This window comes from Fringilla coelebs, assembly GCF_963513975.1.
Source record: "Fringilla coelebs genome assembly, chromosome: 20".
Taxonomy (NCBI): Eukaryota; Metazoa; Chordata; class Aves; order Passeriformes; family Fringillidae; genus Fringilla; species Fringilla coelebs.
In genome coordinates, this window is record NC_140046.1 from 8,492,997 (window position 1) to 8,515,514 (window position 22,518).

The following is a 22,518-nucleotide window of genomic DNA, read 5'->3' on the forward strand; positions in this document are numbered from 1 at the left end:
GTCCCTCCAGAACCACGGGCAGGCCTCAGGCAGGGAAAGGAGTAAGAAATGCCATTTTTAACAGTCATTAACTTTCCATGAAAACATCATGGATAAATGCCTGCATACCCCTGGTCCAGCTAAAGGATGTGGAGGAGATGACTTCCCTCCTGGAGATGTTCTGGATACACAACTCTCACTCAGCACACAGAAACATCCAATACAGGTCCATTTCTTGGGTGCTCCCATCTTGCTCTGAGACTACAGAATGGATCTGTAGCCCCACCCAAATAATTACATCACTTCAAAAGGGTCTTTCAGGACAGTGCAGACATATTTGCATGTCTGTGGACAAGTCTGAGGGAAATCTGGCAGTGCTGGCTACCCAACCCATCACCACCACAAGAATTACACCTGTCATCTTCCTGTCATCTGAGCCCATAATCATAAAAAACCAAGAGCCTTCCCAGCTGCCAGCTGAGCTCTGATGTGTTCCCATCCCCTGCACTGTCAGGCATGCAGGTGACCTGAGGTGGTGCAGGGAAAAGGATTCACAGCAGTTCAATTTCCAATTTGTGGGATGTCTTTCTACTCCCCTTTTCCTACTCTCTGTGAATTTGTGGATGGACAGAGAGGATATCCAGTAGGGTTTGAACTGGGAAAATCTTTCTTTGGCTGGGAGGTGTCAAATTATTCCTCAGGTGTCATCAACCTGCCATTTCTGAAAAGCCAAGCATGGAGCTGTAAGGGCTGCACACACTCACTCAGGCAGATGCTCCTTTTCTATAAAAGAAGTCCTTAGAGCAATGGCTGAGTCATCCAGCCAGCAGCCCTTCAAAGGCATGGTGTGAGAGATGCTAGCAGGAGTGAGCCCTCCCTCCCCTCCTGCCAAAGCAACAGGATCTACCAGCTGTCCTGGAAAGAGGCAAAGACAGCAAATAATGCCAATGACTCCCTCTCCCCTCCCAGCCCTCTGCCTGGTTACCTGCCACCTTAGAGCTGTCCTTCCCTTCCCTTCCCTTCCCTTCCCTTCCCTTCCCTTCCCTTCCCTTCCCTTCCCTTCCCTTCCCTTCCCTTCCCTTCCCTTCCCTTCCCTTCCCTTCCCTTCCCTTCCCTTCCCTTCCCTTCCCTTCCCTTCCCTTCCCTTCCCTTCCCTTCCCTTCCCTTCCCTTCCCTTCCCTTCCCTTCCCTTCCCTTCCCTTCCCTTCTGCAGCATTTCATCCAAAGGGGTCTGGGGCACTTATCTAAGTCTGGGAAGGGGCTGCTTTTCTGAAGGAAGACAGGTGTGACATTTTTCAAAATCTCCTTATGATTCAGAGGTAGACAACTGCTACTCATTTCCAGTTACATGCACACACCACCTGCAGACAAGACTGCCTGCAGAGATGGGATTGCAAAGCTCATCCCCCCTGCTCTGGGGGTTCCCACAGGTGCAGCCCTGCCAGCACCTGAGCAGTGCTCCCTTTAACCCCATCCTGAGCTGTCACACCCTGGCTAAGAAAAACAACCACTGATTTCATTTAAAAACACAAAAATGAGTCTTCCAGGTAAACGGAACCAGTGCATACAAGCTGGAGAGAGAAATGAATGCAGATGAGGTTTTTTTTTACCTCACCTCCTCCCACCAGTGCAGGGAGTTGGTAACATTACATCATCCCACACCCCCGCCCCTCGGATCAAACCCTGCAAAGGCACAGCTTCTGCTGAGGCTGCTGGAAGCAATAGCCAGGAAAATTAACTCTCTGCTGTGCAGGATGCACTTCCCAGTGGCCAGCAGTGACCCAGTGCTGGATTTTGTGGTCAGCTGTTACAGACAGGGATGTCTGAATCCTCAAGAGATGTGCAATCCCTGCCTCCAAGTATTTATCTAAGCCAAAAAAGTATTTTTATAACTGGACAAAGAGTCTGAGCTGCTCCCAGTCTGTCCCAAATGTCCTAAAGATGGGCAAAGAAGCCACCTGATACCTCAGGGACCAGGCTAACAGTTTTGATAGAGGGACACAATATGACAGAGCAGGATTATCCAATTCCACCCACAGACTTCAATGACACAGAACCGGGTAGTGTGAGTGTTAGTGTGAATTTCCTCCAGCCCCACATGGCCTTAGAGAGCAGCTGCTGGCTGAGGCACAGGCACAGGAATCTTACCGAGAGCAACACAAAAGCTTTTCTTTGCAGGAAATTAAAAAGCAAGGAAACAAACATCAGCACTTGCGCAAGCCCCAGACTGGCTCAGACGGAAAATTACCTTGAGACTGTTTGTGTTCCAGATCAATGGATCAGCTGCAGTGCAGGGCAATTAGCACCTTCGAATTATTCTGCAAGCCAAGGGGTGGGAATTTAAAGGGAGATGGTGAGGGAAGGGTGAGAGCAAGTAGGAATAACAATAAATTTTTCTGGATAGAAAAGTCAACGCCTGGTGCTGCCTGAGCCCAAACTACAGGGTGAGTGCTGGCTGTTGGATGCTTTTAAAACCAGGCAAATGGGGGACAGGGGGAGATGAAGGGGCTGAGATTACATCCTGGGAAAGGGTATATGGCCTGAACATGGAAAGCAGAGCACACTTTTTCTGTCTGCAAATAAAGATATCTCCTTAGTTACACTACAAGCCTATTTTCTGTTGCACCTAGCGCTCCAAGCAAGGCAGAAGTACTCTGTAAACAGATCCTCTCGATGTGAGGTGGGAGGGCACGAGGTGCAAACTGGCCACTGGACACTTCAGGCAGGCATCAGCTTGGTTAGGGCTGGGGCCAGGTCTGGGAGCAGGCTCAGGACCAGCTCCCTCCAGAGGAGTGACCATCCTCACAGGGGCTGGGTGGCCATCTCCAACCATGCTCTTCAGCAGCACACAGCCTTTGTCATTTGGGATGTTTTGAAGATACTGGTCTGATTATTTCAGCCACTGTTTGGAACAGGAAGGTCTCACATACATGCAGCATGCCTTACTGCTGCTCTCAGAGAAGGAGGGAGGGAGGGAAGCAGGGATGATGGTGGCTGGTTGCAGTGTAACCTCTTTCACAGCCCTTCTTTACACAAATCACATCTCCAACCATCTCAGGAGTAATGAGACAATCAGGTGGGCCTTGTTACCCAGCCACAGGGACAAACAGGGATCCCCTTCTCTTCATGTGCTGGGGAAGCACGTGTGGCCTTTGCTATGGGACATGGGGGCTTTCTGCACTTTCTGCAATGAGACCATAAAACAGCTAGGATTAAAGCAACTACATGAGAAAACCCTGCTCCTTTCCAACAGGTCTCCATGCTTCTATTATTAATCCAGGAAGAGAAGCATCTCTACCCAAACAGGAATTTTCTATTATTCAATTTTCTATTATTATTATGTCTGCATCTAATCTGAGTCCAAGGCGAGCTACTGCAAAACTGTTTGAGGCACTGATGCTCTTAACACTTTGAAATCATGCTCATCTGATAAGGCACTGAGAGAATGATGCAAGTAAACAAAGCTGGAGCTGAGAAGGACCATGAGAGATAGAGCAACCAGGTATTTGTGCTGGGAGAGGGGGAAGGCAGGAGCAGTGCCCAGCAGAGCCAGAACTGGGGAAGGGAAGGGAAGGGAGGGGAAGGGAAGGGAAGGGAAGGGAAGGGAAGGGAAGGGAAGGGAAGGGAAGGGAAGGGAAGGGAAGGGAAGGGAAGGGAAGGGAAGGGAAGGGAAGGGAAGGGAAGGGAAGGGAAGGGAAGGGAAGGGAAGCTCACCCAGGCACCGAGCACTGCAGCCCATGTCAAGGAACATTACACAGCAGGATGCAAGTGCTGCTGCTCACAGCGAGAATCTGAACATTAACATTTCATCACAGCACTTCCTTCGTCAGGATACAGAGAGATGGAGGTGGAGCATAGGCTAGAAACCATGGATAAAAGCAGCCAGGATAGAAGAGTGAGCTGAAAATGAAGCAAATAGAACACAGAAGGGTTTCTTGTCGCCTCTGCATAGTTGGATGAGGCTTGGCAAAACCTGAGTCCTCTCTGCATTGTCTATGGATAACACTGGTGTTCCTGAGACAGCTGGGCTTTTGAGTAATCCAGTGCTAAGTGCCATCAAAATAGCAACATTAGTAGTAATTAAAAATGGGATGCTGTCAACACTAGGCAGTGTGCTTTGGAGGCAGCCAGTTCACCCAAGCAGGGTTATGATAGCTCAGGATTTAACATCTTTATTTCCACCCTGGGATCAGTGCAAAATTCACTTATGTCAAGATGGTCTGAAGTGGAAATGTATTTTCCCCCTGTTTCTCCAGAACAGCCAAAATAAATACAAATATGGAAAGGGAACGACATTGGAAAGCAGGAGCCTCCTTGGAACGGAAAATGTAACCCCTTTCCCTCTGAATTATTACAATATTGCAATTAAGGGTGTTTCAGGCAAAGACACGGGGAACAGCAGTTCTTTTACCGCAATCTGTGTGTATAACAAACAAGCAAACAGCAGCAGCAGCGCAGGCCCAGCCCGGCCTTGTCCCGCGGCGCGGAGCAGGGACCTTCCCCGGCTGCAGTTCCGGGCACGGCCGCCAGGGGCGCTGTGGGCTCCCGGCGGGCAGGGCAGGGCGGGGCGGGCACTCCCACCGCCGGCAGGGGGCGCTGTGGCGCGGGCCCCACACGGGGATGGCGGCCGGGCGGGATGGCGGAGCTGGGCCGCAGCCGGAGCTCGGCCTGGAGCTGTCACTGCCTGCTGTCCCATGTGGGCTACAATGTACCAAAAACCCAGAGCGGCGGCAGAAAAAACAGCAGGGGCTGGGCAGCGGCAGCCCGGCTCCTGAACAGGCTCAGGGATGGTGGGTTTCCCCTGAGGCCCCCCAGCAGATGGTGAGAGTCCCTTTTCTAGTGAGGCAGGGCCTTGATAAGGTACAATGTCTGCTCTTCTGCACGGTAGAAGAAAGGCAGCAGACAGAACCCCGCAGTGGTGGGAACTCTCCCCACAGCCCCTGCAGCCTGTCTCCCCTAGGGATGCCGAGAGAACCAGAGCGGGCCGGGAGCTCCATCCTGGTGTCCCAGCCCAGTTCTCACAATATCTTTGCCTCTCCACCAGAAACCCTCCAGCTAAGAGGGCAGCCAGCCACAGCCTTCCCGGGCAAACTTTTTTTGTCTCTCTGAATTACCTGGTTGTTATTGTCTCTTAGCAACAAAAAATGGGAGAAAATTCTCTAAGAGAAAAAAACAAAAGGAGAACTCCTAAACCCCAACACCCACACAGAGCGCAGAACAAGCACTTTACTGCAGAGGTGAAAATACCCTGCAAAAGCAGTTTTGTTCAGGGAAACAGGAGTGGTGAAGAACCTGACAGATTATTTGTGGGAAATTAGAGATAAACCAAAATATAAGGAAACCAGAATGGTTGAAGTGGGAAACCTAAATGGAAGAAGCAGTTGGGTTGTGGTGGTCTCCTAGCACACAAACATGTAATGTAGTTGTGTTCATCACGAGACATGCTGCTACATAGAACACATAAGCACACAGCCATGCTCTCTCCTCCTGACCAGCCCCATTTTCAGGGAGTAGCTGGCTTGTAGGACAGTTTGTCTTCAGGCCACACATGAGTTGGCATCAGAAGCATTTGTCCCCTTTTTGACCCCAGTGAATTGGTTCATTCTATTTATGCATTTTTGATCTGTAACCCACAACAGAGGTTTTTGGCACTGTTGCTGGAAGGTCAGGGAAAGATCACAGAAGAGCAAGTCCCAGGCACAGAGCACTCACAGAGCATAATCCATCAACTGCCTCCACCAGGAATTTGCTATGTTTTGAATTCAAAGAATCTCTTTCAAAAACAAAAAAACCCACTCAGGCATTCATGCCAAGATGGCAAGCTGACGACCCAGAGCTGGTGGAACAGCACAGGGAGGATCCCACATTCAGACAGGGCAGCCACCCTTAGAGAGATGCTCAGCTACAAGAGCTGTGAGGAGCTCTTGTGAGAGGAGGTGGGAGTGGGATGGGATGAGTTGGAAAAGGCAGATTCATGCATGAAGAAAAACACTCTGAGAAGGGATTTGCTCCTGCCTGGCACTGAGCACACTGCTGGGCAGCCTGGTTATCAGCACTCCTGCCTGGAGCAGGACCAAGTGCTACAGAGCTGATAGGGAGCTAAGAACCATTCCCTGGATTTCCTTCTCCCTCCAAGGACCGAATAAGACATTTCAAAACTTGGACCCTTCTTCCATGAGGTGCCAGTGAACTGATGATTTCTGGCACAGTTGTTGAAGGATTCAGTAGGAAAGTCCAGGACATGTACGAGAATACAGAAGGTTCAGCCAGGACAACTTTGGTCCTGAGCCATTGTGAAACAAATTAGGTGATTTTGAGGAACAAGAGACAACTACATGAGAAAGAGTCACGAATATCAACAGTATCAAGAGGGAAAAATACACCAGATTATGCTACCAAATGCACCTTCTCTTCAAGATATCCCAGGTAAACTCATGTATACATGTTGGATATCCAAGAAGATGGTGGGGAGAAGGTGGAGGAGAGCTACAGGGATGGGTTTTCAAACAATAAAAGAGCACCAAACTGGAAGAGATGGCACTGGAAGAGCTTCCAGCAGTGGTATTTCTAGATTTAATTCCCAAATGCCTGAAGAAAATGAATACAGGCACCAGGAGCTTGCCCTTGCACAAGGTAGGCATATACTTAAAGAAGCAATAGCAGAGAAGAGCTGGGTTGTAAATTCCCCACTGGAGACAAACCATGAAATTCTGTTTTTCAGTGCTCAGATTTAAAAAAAAATCTCCCAAACATGACACTCCATCTCACTAGGCAGCACCAGGAGACTGGATCATTACAATGACTTCATCACAGGATCAGCTCTCCTGCAGCTTCACACCCCATGGTGAAGGACTGCCTTTCCTGGGAAGGGATAATCCCCACAGGATAAGAGCATTTTGGAGAGTAGGCACACACCTCCCAGTCTTCTCCAAGCACACTATTTATTGAACACACACAAGTGACAAGAAATAAGTATGATGGTGATTTTCCCTGAAGGGTAAAAGCATCTTCTCCCCTCCAGAGGCCCACCTCCAGGCTGTGCTGGATATAAACACCCAGGTGCTCCTCTGGCCATGGTTGGTGAAACATCATCACTCACTCACTCACATTCTGGCACATGAATAAACTTCCCTGCAGTTTGTGTTTCTCAGTAAGCCTGTGGTAGTAGTCATGGTGACAAAACTGGGGTCCTTGACAACACACCAATGATGCTGCAAATCTGTGATGACTAATCCTAAAAGCTTAATTTACAGAAGTCATTTAAATGCTTAAAGATATGCAGGTCACTGCAGGGGGTGATTTAATGGCTATAGCATATTTGGTGGTGAAACAGTTGTACAGGAGGAACAGCCAGGGCATCTTCTGGCTTTACAACTATGTGGATTTTTAATGCAAGATATAGACTAAAGACATTTAAAGGAAAGTACAATTTAAACATAGGCACAATAACAAACCCAGCTGATTTCCAATCAAAGAGCTGGTCAGAGCTTCTAGATGAAAGTGTTTTAGATAATCCCACACAACAATATCACTGATACAGTACTCCCTGGTTTATTTGTGCCTATTCAGAATGTAATGAACGCTTTCCTCAACACATCTTGCCCATAAGCATACAAAACCATGATGCAGCAGAACCAACTCCCCAGACTGGCCCCATTAAAAGCACACTGAGCACCTCCAGTGCATTGGTTTCCAGCTCTCAAGGACAGCCAATGGTCCAGCATCTGCTCCATGCTGGCTGCCCCTGTGCATTTCCCACATGCAGGAGAGTGGATCTTGTTCCCTATTCAATGTTTCAGACCTCCAGCTTTTTCCTGGCACTAAAAGATTTATGGTCATGTCTTCCATTATTATGCTGTTGTTGTCACCAAGGGAAGTGGACAATGGTCAGTGTATTGCTCTAACTGTGCTTGGCTGGACCAGCAAGGCAGCAGTAAATCCACTGCCTCTTTTTTCCACAGCTTTTACATGTTTCTTCTCCAAGTGTCTGCCACCTGTGATCCGAAACACAAGGAAATGGAGAGTGGTTTCTATTCACACACACCCCAGCAAAAAGCTTTTGGACAGACTCTCTCCCTGTCTTCATACAAATAAAGGAATAAGCACTGTGCACCATATCTTACCCCACAGAAAGCAAGTCATGCTGGCCTGAGTCTGTAGAGTCCTCATCTATATTCGAGAGTGCTAAATAATTATCACTCACCTAATTTGCTGTAGTTTTGAGTAAGCATCCACATCACTCAACAACTACCAGAGACAAGCATCAACACACAACCAGGTTAAAACATCTGGTCATACATGATATGATTTCTGTGTCCTGATCCACTGCTTTAACCCAACACCCACTGCCCTTCCTACACAGGCATCTTCCAGCAGAAAGGCTTCCTGCATATGACCAGCAGCTAGGATGTGAAGCACATTCATGTGGCAGAAAGTAGGCTGCTTCAGCTAAAAGCAAGCAGACAAAAACACTTGTTGGATAAAATCTTAGTTCTACTTCTGAGGATTTCCCCCTTATTAAAACTTGACACAACATGACTGCCCTTGTCATTGCAGCTGACATGTGGCCAACGCACGCACAAAGCACCACTGGTTCCCTGTTTCTGTTCCTGCAGAAGAAATTGAGTTTGACTAGGAGTTCCATGCACTCTTGCTTCATTCTAGTGCTGTAATAAAGCAATAGCAACAACAATAACTACAATAGGTACTAATGACTTCTTCTGTACCTTCAAGAACAAAGCGTGCTGCTTGATGCACCTGCTTGTGTGGATGCAATTGCAAAATGCTTCTTGTGTAAATTCATGCAAAACACATACTTCAAGACTTGTCTTGAAGGAAGTCTTGAAGCCATACTAAATCTTTGCTCTTCTGAAAAAAACCAAAAACCCTGCTGATCCCATTTGGGGATTGAAACAGTGATTCTGGAGGGCTTGGACAGTTCTCTCCTCACCTGTTATGCCTGCAATGGAGCTATTAGTCTCCTTGACCATTGTTCATTAACAGGATGTATCTACTGCAGTAACAAACCTGAATATAGATTTATGCCATTGCACAGCCTCAGTGCTTAGGTACAGAACAGTACCATGACTTCTTAATAATGAAGAACAGAAATGGCAATGCTTTCCATCAATTACAGCACAAGATGGGAGTCTAAACCCCGCTATCTGAATCCCTCTGTGTGAAATTGCTTCAACCACAGCTCAGCTTCATCTCTGGTGATAACATGTCTACTACCCTCCCCCAGCACTGTCACAAGGCTTTAATTAAAGCACTCACACAATTCTGTGATACATCATGTTATTTACAATATTGTAAGGCTGAAATCCTGGATACAAAGAGATTTTTTGCTCATGGCTTTTTCAGCCAGCTCTATTTAGACTTCTGTTGTCCAAATCAAGAACCCTTTCTGGGTCTCTATGAGTGATACAGCTCACTGCTGATGTCTGGGTCACCTCCTTGCTACTCCTCCTTGGGTCACCTTCAGCAGCCTGTCACGTTCCCTTGTGTCAAGAGGACCACAGTTGTCACACCTACCATGTGTAGGGCATCATAGCTGATGTTTACTTCCCTCCCCAAAGAGGCTGCCACTGCCCTCAAGTCAAGGCACTTCCATTGTGCAGCACTGCTCAGCCTGGGCTGCCTCAGGAAATGGTACTCCAGGTTCTGCACAGACATTGTGCTTCAGAGAGGAAGGGCAAACCTTGGTCTGCATCACACCAGAGCCAGCTGTGGGTACCTTGGGGTGCCCATTTCTGCAACTGTAGCTACACTGAGCATTTGGGCATGGTGGCAGGTCCTGCTGGCAGTTCAAGGATGGAAAAGGCAAGGCACTTTTAGCTGCAGCTCAGCTACAGGAGAACAACCTCCTGTAAAACACTACCTATGAAGCTGTCAAGTTTTCAATGCCTGCTGCAAAATCTAATCCCTGCTACGCTTTACGCTCAGCTTCTCCTGAAACTCAGGGTCTGCCACAGACATTTAAAGCTTAGCTGAACAAAGCATTAGCAGAGAGGTTCTATGGACCAATGGCATGGTCAGTGGGGTATGCAGAGAGGTGACCTGAAGGGGGATTTACCATTTCTAAAACTCCAGTTGTAAGAAAGAAATCAAGAGTGGACAAGAAGAAGGATAAAAGACAGAATGGGTTGTTGTGCTACCTAGGGGACTTGTAAGCTCTTTGCAACATCTGCAGAAGGGGCTGAATCCAGAACTAGAAACCCTGGGATGATGCTAGTTAAATGCTTCAATGAATTGGAAGTTATCTTCCAGTATATTTTTAGTTGGCACCAACAGACATTACATAATGGCTATTACATAACAGCACTACAGCTACAAATACTGTCTTTTGGCTTTTTGTTTGGTTGTTTTTCTTTCTTTCCCTCACCATCTTTTTCTTCAAGATCTTCTCCTTCGTGGAGGATTGATCAATAAATGCACTTTCCATCAAATGAGTCAGGCAAATCCTTAAGAGAAAAAACAAATGGAGTAAAAATATTGCTACTAAGTCTGTGAACGCTTCTCTCTTGCCCAACCTCAAACAGAATTAACTATTCCCAGAATAGAAATTCCACTAAGGCTTCTCTTTAGTTTAAAGGGACAGGCTGTGATTCTGTGCAGACACTAAATTTCTCAATACTGTTTTTTTTCTCTCTCACAGTGATAGTTCAGAAGACAAAAATAAGAGGGTGGGGGAGAAGCACTACATAAGAGATGCTGAGGAAAAACTGAAGGTTTTTTTAATCTGCTGGTAAGATCATTGCCTGTTGGTGCTCCTTTAAAATCTTCTTTGGCATATTTTTATCTTTTCTTCTTAACATCCATACTGGCAGCGCAACAAAGACTTTTGCTTCCAGACTATTCACTACATAAAAAAGAGAAGAAAGTTTCCAGAAGCCAGAAATATTTCCTTTCCTACACTTCCTATCTCTGAACCTAAAGAGAGCCAAAGCAGGCACACTGCCTCTGAATGCAGAAATAAAATCAGTTCAGTGGCACACCACAAGCTCCCATATTATGTCACCCCCAATTTAGGCAAAGGCCCTCTGTGCTGCTGTTCTCCCAGCACAGAGCTTTCCTGACAAACACAGCACTCCCAGCACTCCTGCCTTTCTCATGCTGGTCCTCTAAAAGAAATGAGCTGATTCCAGGAAGAGCAAGAGACATAATCTGATAAATAATCTCTTCTTTGCTACCAAGCTGTTCCCTTCTGTTGTTTCTCTCTTCCACCTCCCTAAACCTGGAAATGCCACTCATGCTCTCCTGACCTATAAATAAACCAAACCCTGGACTACCTAGATGGAAAGGCATCGTGCTGTGCACTTCACTGGTGTCACACACAGGATCAAAAACAACCCTGGGAAGGTGGAGAAAGAAAAAAACACAAACAAATGCAGCCACTTGGAGAGCACTATGTCATCTCAGGGAGAGACTTGTTTGCTTTAAAAGCCATTGCAGCACAGAGCAGACCCCACTACTGACAGTGGTGCTCTGGAGGCAGCAACTGCAGCCCCCTGTGGAAGTACAGCCTGGCAGGGCTGCTCCTGTGAACATGAGCAAAAACCCAAGAAAGCAGGACAAAGAGGAAGCAAAGACATGAAAACGAATTAGCTGGCATGATAGTGTTAGGTCTGGACTGAAGTAGTGCACTTAGGGGAGAAGGAATAGCATACAAAAACTTTAAAAATGTACTAAGATATATTATTACATGGAGAATAGTGCCTTGTTTTGTGGACTTCTGCCACCTAGCTATTATGATCTTCAACCATTAACCTCAGGAAGAGGAAATCTGCTGGAAAAGCTGGCTTGAGAAGTTGTTTTGAGCTGTGAAGGCATGAGACTTCTTCTGCAAGTAGTCTGTGCTAACCACGAAGAATACAGCCCATTTGTCATTCAGGACTGAAAATATTAAGAGAAACAAGTGTCAAAAGCAGTAGGTTTACTTGCATTTGTCACAGATTTCTCCTCAATACAAACTACTTAGGGATTTTACAATAACCGATCACTTGTAGCACTGAAAATTAGCAAACACACATTTAACTGAGACAAAGGTTCATGTTCTCAGGAGAAAAACTCCTAGTTCATTTCAAAACTCCTCCCTGCTGAGCCTCCACCCCAGGTGCTTGGGACAAAGGCCCTTGATATGGCAGCAGTGGTGTTCTCAAGATCAAAGCCCTGCAGGCAAACATGGCACAACTGCTAAATCCCTTGTTAATGAACCCTTGGGCACGGCTGTGCTTGGATAGCAGTGGCTTCCTGTGCATGTATGAAAAGCAAGGGGAAAAGACATCCTCAGGAATCCCCAGCTGAACAGATGGAGGGGCACTGTTTATCCAACACCGAGCGCAGTTGCTGCTGCAGCCCTGGTGCCAGAGTCGCAGCGCACAGCCTGACAGCGCAGCCACAATGGGAGCGCGCCCGGGGGCTTTCCTGCCTGGGGGAAAGAAAAGGATGTTTAATTTAAAAGGAAGGGAGCAGCATACAGACTGTGTGAACTTGTAAAAATCAGGTTTCGCTCTGACATACTCAAATTTTGGCCAAGGGAAACCAGCTGGATTTTGCAAGGTCATCTCAGTGGACCCAAACATGCATTCCCCATTCCCACCCAGCCTCTCTGCACATACCTGACATACCAAACCTCTCTCCTGGGAGAGCAGCAGGGTTATCCCTCATAGCCTTGAGGCATAATGCACTGAGGTTCAGTTCCATGGTGTTTCTGAGCTCTTTGGTTTCTTACTTTTAAGAGACTTCCAGGGAAGTGCATACAACGGGATTGTGAAGAATCCTACTAACCAGCTGCATGTCCAAGCACGAGCCTCTGCAAACATGCTGCTGCTGCTGTGCAAAAAAAAAAAGCCAACTCCACTGTAAAGATTGTTCCACTGATTTAAGATGGAATTATAACATATTTAAGTCATATAAGTAATATGTATTAAATTTAAGAATAAAATAAAAAGTCTCAGATCAGCAAAATATGAAGCATTAATCAAACAGACACTCTGAAAAACTTGACTGTGAAATCTCTAGTGATTAGCTATGGGCCCTCTGCCAAGGAGGCCTGTGAGCTCTGTTTCACTGACATGTATTTTTAAACAACCTCCAGCAAAGAGGAGCTCCATTTGGGGCACAGAATACCAGCTTTGGGGGCTGGGACCAGTGTCTGCCACAGATCATCTTGCAAAGCATCTCACTGGATCCCAGCTCTCCATCTAAAAGGCCCTGCTCCTAATTCCTGCCTAGCTTTTACAACAGAATCTGCAGAACATAAGCACCTCCTTCCTACACTCACAGAGTGCACTGCTGTCCCAGTTTGGTGATGAGAGCTGTGTACATCTGTAATATGCACCGTGCAGACAGAAAAAACCCCACAGCTGAAAGATCTTCAGGTAAAATACAGCCAGTCTGTGGTAGTTAGCCCTATCATTCCCAGCTGTATTTAATGCATTATCTGAAATCACCCAGCAGCAGGGATCCTGTAGCCTCTTTAATAGCTTATTGATTACATGTATTGCACAATCCACGATGCAAACTGCTAGCAGCATCTCTCAGATTGCATTAACATCACCTGCAACTCCAGGTGTGCTGAAATCTGCCTGACCTGGGTAAGGAGAACTGACATTTCATCAACCTAGTGGCACTTGCCTACTTGTGCTGAGCACAATATGGGCAACTTCTCTGTTTGCAAATTGCCCAGAATGCTCCAGAGACAAGAGTTTACACTGGTAACAAACACAGAATTAAGCTGACAGTTTAAAGAGATAAGTAAAAATGTTGCTTTCCATTCAAATTAGGGGGAATAAATGATTAGTTATAAGCAAAGAACTTCTCCCACAGAATGTTTACTCTATCCTGGAATGCATCAAGAGGTATCTGCATTACTGCAAATCCTCATCAACAGAAATGCAAATGTTTAGAAAGAGGGAGAAACAGAGGAACGAGATGATCTTTTCCTTCCAACACAAACCATTCTATAATGGAAAATAACACCAGTTAAAAGGTTTTTCAGATTAGTCTGTATGAAAGAAAATGGGCAAGCAGTGCTCATCTAAACTCTGCCAGAGCAGTAACCACTGTAAAGGTGCAGAAGCCCTGCATCATGGGGGCCAGGACAGGGGCCCTGATGGAGCAGGAGCAGGCAGCACTCATTCCTCTGCTCTGTCAGAGCTCTGCCCTCCCTGACAGTGATGGTGGGGGTTCAACCCTCCAGTCACTTCTGCAGCTTCTTGAGACCCTAGAGCAGAACAAGGCACAGCCCAAAGGATGCCTGCAAGGGCCAACTGTTGAGCCAGAAGCACCACTGTGGCTTGGCTTCTACCTGCCTACCCTGCAGGACCTACCAGATGGGGAAAAGAAAACCCTGCAGAGGAAGGTGAGGTGCTAAGTATTAAAAAAAAAAAAAGGCAAGCAGAAAAGCAGCATCAAGATGTTCAGCATGCCTTACCAACTGAGAGTGGGTTGATATAACATGCAGTTTGGTTTTAAATGCTTGCACGACCTAAGTTTTTAATCTAAGTTTTTACTGATCACTTGTGGCAAATGGAGCAGAAACAGCCATACTCCAGAGGGCCCTGCACTTGTTTCCAAGAGGTGTTTCTTGCCTCCATGAGTTTACATTTCCATCTAATCCAGAGAGACCATGGATATAAGCAAAAATACATTCTGGCTGCTTGCAGAGCATGAGAAGCAAAGGAGAGCAAAGAAGATAAGTAGAAACAAGAATAGTTTAAATTCAGTTCTGCAGACATAATCCAAGAAATGCAAAATGGAACTTCACTGTACATTGCAGGCAATCAAAAGCAAAAGTCAGTCCCATGACAAGGCTTAGCAGAAACACAGCACAAGCTCTTAAGTAAAGAAATAAAACAGACATCTTCAGAATAAACACAAGTTCTGCAAGAACTGACTGAGTGAGATGATGGATGTCCCAGAGAAGGAGGCTCTAAGTGATGCAGACTTACACCCTGCTCCCCAGCTTTACTCTCTCCTTCTGAGCTGGTCAGTCCATGAGCAGACAGGCACACAGCCTGTCAGGGACTGAAATGCCATGTCACAGACATATTTTTTGAAAAATATTTTTGCTAGGATTTTTCTCCTGAGAAGCTGAGAGGCCTCAGAAACAAAATGAAAACAATAATTATCTGCTGTGTGGGATGCAACAGGTGCATCTTTGATTGGCCCATGTGAGTTGTTTTTACTTGATGACCAATGACAGCCACCTGTGTCGAGGCTGTGAGCAGTCACAAGATTTTATCATTCCATTCCATTCCTTTCCTTGCTAACCTTCTGATGAAATCCTTTCTTCTATTCTTTTAGTATTGTTTTAATATATCATTTTCTTTTAATAAAATATATATCATAAAATAATAAATCAGCCTTCAGAAACATGGAGTCAAGATTCTCATCTCTTCCCTCTTCCTGGGACCCCTGCAAACCCCACCACAATGGCTCATGCCTTTAACACTGTTATGGAGGAGTTTTGCCCACTATAGCAAAATCTGTATAAAGATGCTACAACCACAAAAGCCTCCTTGAAGATGCCTGACTGGAACTTTGGTCTGTAAGTTAAGCTGCCTAGATAAGATAAAGGGGAGACTATTGTTCAATCAGTTCAGCTCTAGGGAGAAACAAACAAGGCTGAGGGGAAAGGAATGCACAAGAAAGCCAAACCCAGCAGCTGCACTGAGAATCATCTCTGGCTGGGTTTGAGGCAGGGGAGCCCACAGAAGCCAGGTTTATACAGCCTCCCCATGAGATGGGGTGGGGAGAAGGAGGTTTTGGGTGTGTGGTGTAACCTCTGGTCAGAGGCACTGAACTCCCATCCTCCCTTACACAAACTGGCCCAGCTGTGGAACCCCCAACCTCACAGGCCACAAAGTGAGAGTCAGAGGAGGGGGTGTCATAATCCATCAAAGACCTCCCAAAGCACTCCCCAGACTCAGTCCTGAGGCTGTGCCCCACAGGACCACATGTGACACAAAATGATGCTACAGATCCAGAGTCTGCTGCGAGAGCCTGGTCCCTGCCCTGGGGGATGTGCTGGGGCATTCCCCCTTGGCCTGAATATACAGGAACCCATCAGATTCTGGGCTTCTCAGGGGACCTTCACCACCAAGATGACCAGCAGGAGCAGATCAATGGAACATCACTGGGATCCATGGAATGGTGATATTTTCTTCATTCTGTCTCTCTTTCTTCCCCCCACCTCTGCTACTTCTTTCTCTCTTCATTCTTCTCTTTTTCTCTCTCTCATATTTACTATTAAATAAAAATACTACTGACCTTGGCATATGGTCCTGTTTGCACCTTAATTTGGCCAGAGGCATTTCTAATAACTTTAAAACTGGATCATGACACAGCCCCAGCAGCAACCTCACACCTCAGCATGCCTTCAGCTTCCACTCTTGCCTTCAGGCTGTCCTCCCCAACTCTGTTCCCAAAGTGCTGCCTTGACACAGCTAACCTCTAATTTGTAAGAATTAGAACTGAACCTCCAAAGCTTGGGTCCTAGAAATCAAAGGACAGATAACTTTTTCAGCTCTGCTGTGCCCCACTGTTGTTGTGAAATGCCGTGGGACAGCACTGCATGAAAGAAAGCACAGAAGAGAAGCATGTCACAGAACAAAGGCATTGTGTTTGTACTGGACTAGTATGACCTCTTCCTTAGAGTAAACAAATCTAGACCTCTGAACCAGACACAGTTAGAGATGACTCCCCACTCCCACAACCCCCAAACAATCCTAAAGATGAAAGGGAGCAAGAAATCACTGAAGATGGGGTTGTTGCAGCCCAGTCTGTCCCAAGTGTGGCATAAATGGTCCTTCAAACACGTAAAAGCAATTTGCAGTTGAGTTAATAATCAATAAACTACTTCTTTGTTTATTAAGCTTTTATAACTTCCCTATACATGTGCCTTGATGAAAAGGGTGATCCTTCTCAGTATAGCTGGACATTACCTGTACATTTTCTCCATAGGGTCAGTTTAGTGCAGATCCCATGACAGCCTGGAATTTAGGAGCTATTACCTCCACTTGGAAAGCAATACATTCATCATCAGGCAGGGATCATGCTCCACAGTACTGGTCAGTCCCCAGTGGGAACAGCTCATCCTGCAAACCCAGTGAAGTGCTAATGCATGTGCCCCAGCCCCTCAGTGAAGGTTAAAGACCCATTTAGCACCTGGTGCTGAAAATGGTGGTTCCTTGCCCACAACTCACAAATCATCATCCTGCAGCCTGCTCTACTCAACCACTTTGGCACAGTAACTGAGGATTTATTTTACACATGAAAATGTTTAAAGTGGTGCAATACTGAGTGCTCTGCAGGTGGGAGGCTGCCAACCAGAGGTTGTCACAGGCAGGACACAACCCAATACATCATGAAACCAGTATTTCTATTCCTGCCATTTGCTTTATTTAGTCCCCAGCTTCCCACAGTGGGAAGGACAGGGCTGTCTGCAGCCCCAGCCACACTCACCACTCAGCCAGGTGCCACGCCAGTGCCAGAGCTCTGGGCACTGTAACAGAGCCCAAAGGTCTGTAATGATGCAACTGAATGCCTCATGAGGCACATGCAAGAAGAGGAGGTAAGTTAGCACAGGCAAATTGAGTTTTTTTTAATAACCACAGGCACTTTTAGTAATAGTTAAACAAAATGCTCAGAAACAAAACCAGTACAACTGCCATACTGGGCACTGAAAGCTGCTGAAAAACTGCAATTGTATCAGAACTCCATGGCCTGCTGCACATGCTGCTGCTTCAGAGCCAGCCCATCCTCCTGAAATGCACTGAAAATGTAGCTGGCCTCTTCCACTGCCCTGAGCTGAACGTGAAGGACACTGCTTGTTGTCTGGCAGGAACTTGCTGCCTTGAGCATCCTCGTGAGCAGTGCTCTAGGTGGCCACTTTCTGCTTGCCCTCAAACCCAGCACCCACCAGCCTGTTCCTCTTTCTTCTCTTCCCTCCTCCCACCTCTCCACCCCAGTCACCCTCTAGTGCAGCTCAAACTGCACCATCTCCTCCTATTCTCTTTGTTGCTGTGTTCATCTTTACTCTTTTTTGTCTCTTCTTGTCTTCCCCACTGATCCTGTACCCTGTCTTCCCTGACACTGGATCTAACCCTGTCTGTATCTCCATCATTCTCACAGATTTGTCCCCTAAAATCTCAGAATAACTATTTATATCTTCTTCTGCTTCTTCCTTAGGGTAACACCAGGGTCAGAAACCTCCCCTGCTCCTGAACACCCCCAAGGATCTCTGCTCCCAACTGCACCATTGAGCCTCCCCCACAACCAGGGGTACAGCATCCTCTGCCAGCATGAGCTGCACTACAGACTGCAAAAAACTGGATGTCACTCCTGACAATGTGGATGAAAAACTCTAGGGTACACAAACCTCCACCTGGGCTGAATGATTTAATGAGGGGAAGGTACCTTCTCACACAAAGACACCTCTACTGCCAAGCTGTGACAGGACTAGAGCTCTTCCAAAAAAATCAATTGTCAGTATTTTGCAGTATTTCCTTCCAAGCTATTCCTGAGAATGCCTTAAACAAAATAAAAAATACTTGAAGAAAGTGATGACATAACCTCCTCCCAGGTTACCAAATTTCACAGAGGTTTAGTCAGACCATGGGCATTTTACTGGCAAAGCTACCAGAAAGCTGAACTGTCAGCCCCACCTAGAGCAAGTGTTAAACTTTTGCTGACACAGTTCATTATCTTGCAAAACAAATTGCCCCAAGTGAACTGTGACATTAATGTGTGTGATTCTCCAGTTGTTCAGGCTATTAAAGTGTAAGATGTATTAGAAGTAAGGGTAGAAAATAGCCTTTGCAAAATATTTTTCAGATCATTAGCTGACAGAATTTTCTACACAATTTCACTCTCATTTCTGAGTACAAGTGCCTTCTCCTTATTAAGTGCTTCCCAACCTGCTAAGCATGATGTGTTTTCAGTGGATGCACTACTCACACAAAGTATATCAGTGACTCCAGCTCCTACTCCACTATTTCACCCAGCTGGAGAAGATCAGGTGAAATTAGGCCCATATTGACAAGCAGCTGCCTTGGTTCACTCACCCCAAAGGAAAAAAGGCCAAATCAGTCTTACTCTCTAATCCATGAGCAGCTAAAATGTTAGAAATTAAGAAAGAGGCTGGGAGAAAACCAATAGATTATTGCATATCTGTCCACTGTAGAAATTCTATTATTGTCATTATTCAGCAACTGAACTCAGTCATACACAGATCAGTAATGAAGCCCTTTTCTGTATGGGAAATTGGTCACTTTAAGCTTCTCTGCCTTCTGTGAATCTTGGCAATAAGGAACTTCTGCATTTTTGTTGAAACTTTTCTTGCCACCTAGAATCTTTGAGCTGCAATAGCTGCTTGGAAAAAAAGTACTTGGTAAACACACAGGAGCCTTTCAGATTTTTGCCTCCTGGACCATGTGACTATCATTCTTTATCCTGTGGCAGAGGCTAGGAGACCTAGTCATGGAGCTGCCTTGAGCTCACTGCAGGAAAAACAAAAGAAACAGAAAAATTCAAACCCACAGAAAGCAGCAGATGAAAAGCTGTATTTAACTCTTTTCCTTTACCCAATTTTCCACTGAGTGCCTTCAAAGCATCACTTTTTCATTTTCAAACAAGGAAACAAACTGCACCCTATGCCAGGAGCCCAACTAATCAAAACTGACAACAAAAGTGTCCCAAGTCCAGAAGAGTCCATCAAAAGCCTACTGAACCCAAGCACAGGAATCTCTGCAGAACAGGCTGGTTTTTCCCCAGTAAATTTCCCTCCAGAAGCTTCTCAACTGAAGTGACTTTTTAAAGCACTGGGTAAAGACTGAGAATTAGTGATGAATACCATCTGAAACACGGCAGTGCTCTGCAAAGAGCACCCCAGCACAAGCCTTGTGTCCTCCAAACCCAGTGTCCTGCATTGCCAACAGAACATCAGTGCCCTTTGTCACAGAACCCAAGTGACACCAAGCCACCCAAGGAGACTCCTGTGTGGAGAAGACATCTGCTCATGCCCTCTTCCCCTGTGAAGAGCCAGCCTCACCCACCTGCCCTGCCTCTCCTCACTTCTATGGGGCAGGACAGGAAGGAATCCTCATCTTTTGGATATTGAAGCCATGTTCAGTGCACAAGGAGCTTGCTAAAACCCAGCTCAATATGCTTAAAATTAAGAAGGTGCAAATGACTTAAAGATGCAGCCATTAGCTGAGCTATTAAACCTCCTGTTCTCAAGAGTATTTTCCTTTGGGGTTGGTGAAGTACACTCTGCAGTTCCTTTGAACTTCATGTTTATGAGATACACAAATTGCACTTTTGAAAGCAAACTGGTTTCAGTTTGTGGTTTCCTTTCATCCGAATGGGTGGTAATCTGAGACAATCTGAGAAGCTTTCATGGATTGTCCGTGATTCTTGGACACATAAATACATTTCCTTGTAGAGAAAGGTACATACAAGCCACTAAAACTAGGCACATTGTGGCATGTTGGGAGCACTCATCTAGGTCAAGAATTTGTTGATATAAATTCTAAAAATGAATTTTGGGGGGAAAAATTCTATCTGCTCTATTTAGAGCCTGAAAAACCATGGTAAACATCCATCAGAGCAGGCAGTCCTGTCTGCTGCAAACAGCACAGAGCTTGTATTAGAGGCTACTTTATTTTTGTTCACTGGCTAAAATGCAAAAACAGGCATCCAACAGAGGTTTATCCACATAAATTCTCATTCCACTTCTCCAAAAGCTCAATTCTTACTTTTTAAAAGAAACAAAATAATACACCTAATTCACCAACCTTAAAACCTGAGGATTGCAGCAGTACAACAACAGTACTCAAGAGGTCAGGACACAACCTGTCATCAAGCTCCTGACGATTCCCTGCTCTGCTGGGCTTGCCTCACTTATGGATGTCAGTGCCCCCGTGTGAGCTGGTTTTTTAACTTGCCAGCTACAGAAAAACTTGCTTTAGTCCTGGCAGTGAAAAATCCAATCTATTTTATAGTGAAATATATTATATAGTGAAAATCCAACATATTTTTCAGTTTTAAGCTAGATTTAAGGACAGGTTTCTGAAAAAGAAGAGCTAAAAATTATTTCTCTTAAACATCTTCTCTACCCCCTGAATAAATATATACAAATATAGGTATTTACACTAACATACATAGGCTTTATATACACACACATCCACATATTTGAATTGGCAACTCCTAAGTATACAAGCTCAGCTCAAAGCGTTTCAGTAAATAAACATCTTAACCAAGCCCAGGGAAGCAGAAGAAAACAACTGTGAAATAAATACCTCACAGATACAGTTACTTCAGCAGGGCTCCAGAGGTTAACAGTTACTTAGTGCCTGCAATCTGCTCAGCAATGTGAAAGGCATAAAGAAAAAGAAATCAGGTTTCTGGGGACCATCCAAGGGCTTGTCAGCCACAATGGCAGTCCTTGATAAGTCTCCTCTCACTTTTTATCAACCTCTTCAATTTAATGTACTCCAAAACAAACTCAAACAATAAATGCAGACTGTGACTGTGGAGATACAGTTCTTTCCAACTGTAAAAATTCAATAAATGTGGAAGTATGGAAGCTGGAACTGAAGAGGGATTGGTAAATCTTGTAAAATAAACATGAAAGTGTTTTGGTAGAATATGGTGATGGAAGTTCCAGGGAGTGCAAACCCAAAAGAAAAATGGACAAGCAAAACTGGGAACATGTTACCATTGTGCCTAGATGGCTGCAGAAATCTTGGAGAAGGATTATGAAGGAAAATAAACCTGAGCTTTCATGCTACTCTGAAGGAAGTTAATTGCATCTCTGAAGAAGCACATTGCATCTTACACCTAACTTTGATTCTAGTCAGGATTTAGGATTTATGTACTGTATGATTCAAACTCATAAGCACATTCATAGAGAGAGGGAGGGGGAAAGACAGAACCCAAACATATTGTAATTCTTTTGATTTGTCTTCTGGGGACGAAGTGTTCTTATTTTAGGATTTTATTCTTCTCTACCATGAGAAAATCTACTGGATATTTTTTGTTAAGTGCACTATAGCTGTAATACGGCTGTCACAGATAGGTTTTTAAGGGAAGATATACTGTGAAACAGCTCATCAAAAGGCAGAATTTGTCTTAGAAAGTTAAGATCTTCACTGGACTTTTAAGAAAAATAACAGTAAGTAGTCAGCTCTCAGTGGAGGAACTGAGGAACTGGCACAACCTTTGTTTTTTTGTATTTTTATTATGGCTCTGTTTATCCTCTTTCCTAAGAGTCTTGGAGACACTGTGGATAGTTCTTTGAGAAACAACAAGTTGATGCTTAAAGATCCTTAAGAACTGTTGGGAGGAGAACTGAGTCAGACCACAGACAACAGTGCAAACAGACAACACCTGAAACCCAGTGAAATTATCAGAGTGCTGACAGAGGATGCCATGGGGACCAAAAGAATGAAGAGGCTTCATAAGGGGTTAGACAACTCTGTGGTGGATTGATATATTGATAGTTATTAAATATGGTAATGCAGATTCAACCTG

The 22,518-nt window shown here is 45.4% G+C and overlaps 1 protein-coding gene across 2 annotated transcripts in view; it reads right to left on the bottom strand.

Annotated features, from left to right (window-relative positions):
* The window catches only part of CASTOR2 (cytosolic arginine sensor for mTORC1 subunit 2), a 114,391-nt gene that overhangs the window by 20,699 nt on the left and 71,174 nt on the right, over positions 1–22,518 (bottom strand). Inside the window, exon 1 of one of the 2 annotated variants that reach the window (XM_084219186.1) lies at positions 12,600–12,806. The exons of the other annotated variant lie outside the window; for it this stretch is intronic. Coding sequence (XP_084075312.1) covers positions 12,600–12,684 — 85 coding nt within the window. The 5' untranslated portion in view covers positions 12,685–12,806. Of the gene's footprint in view, positions 1–12,599; positions 12,807–22,518 lie in introns of those variants that run through there. 2 annotated transcript variants of the gene reach the window in all.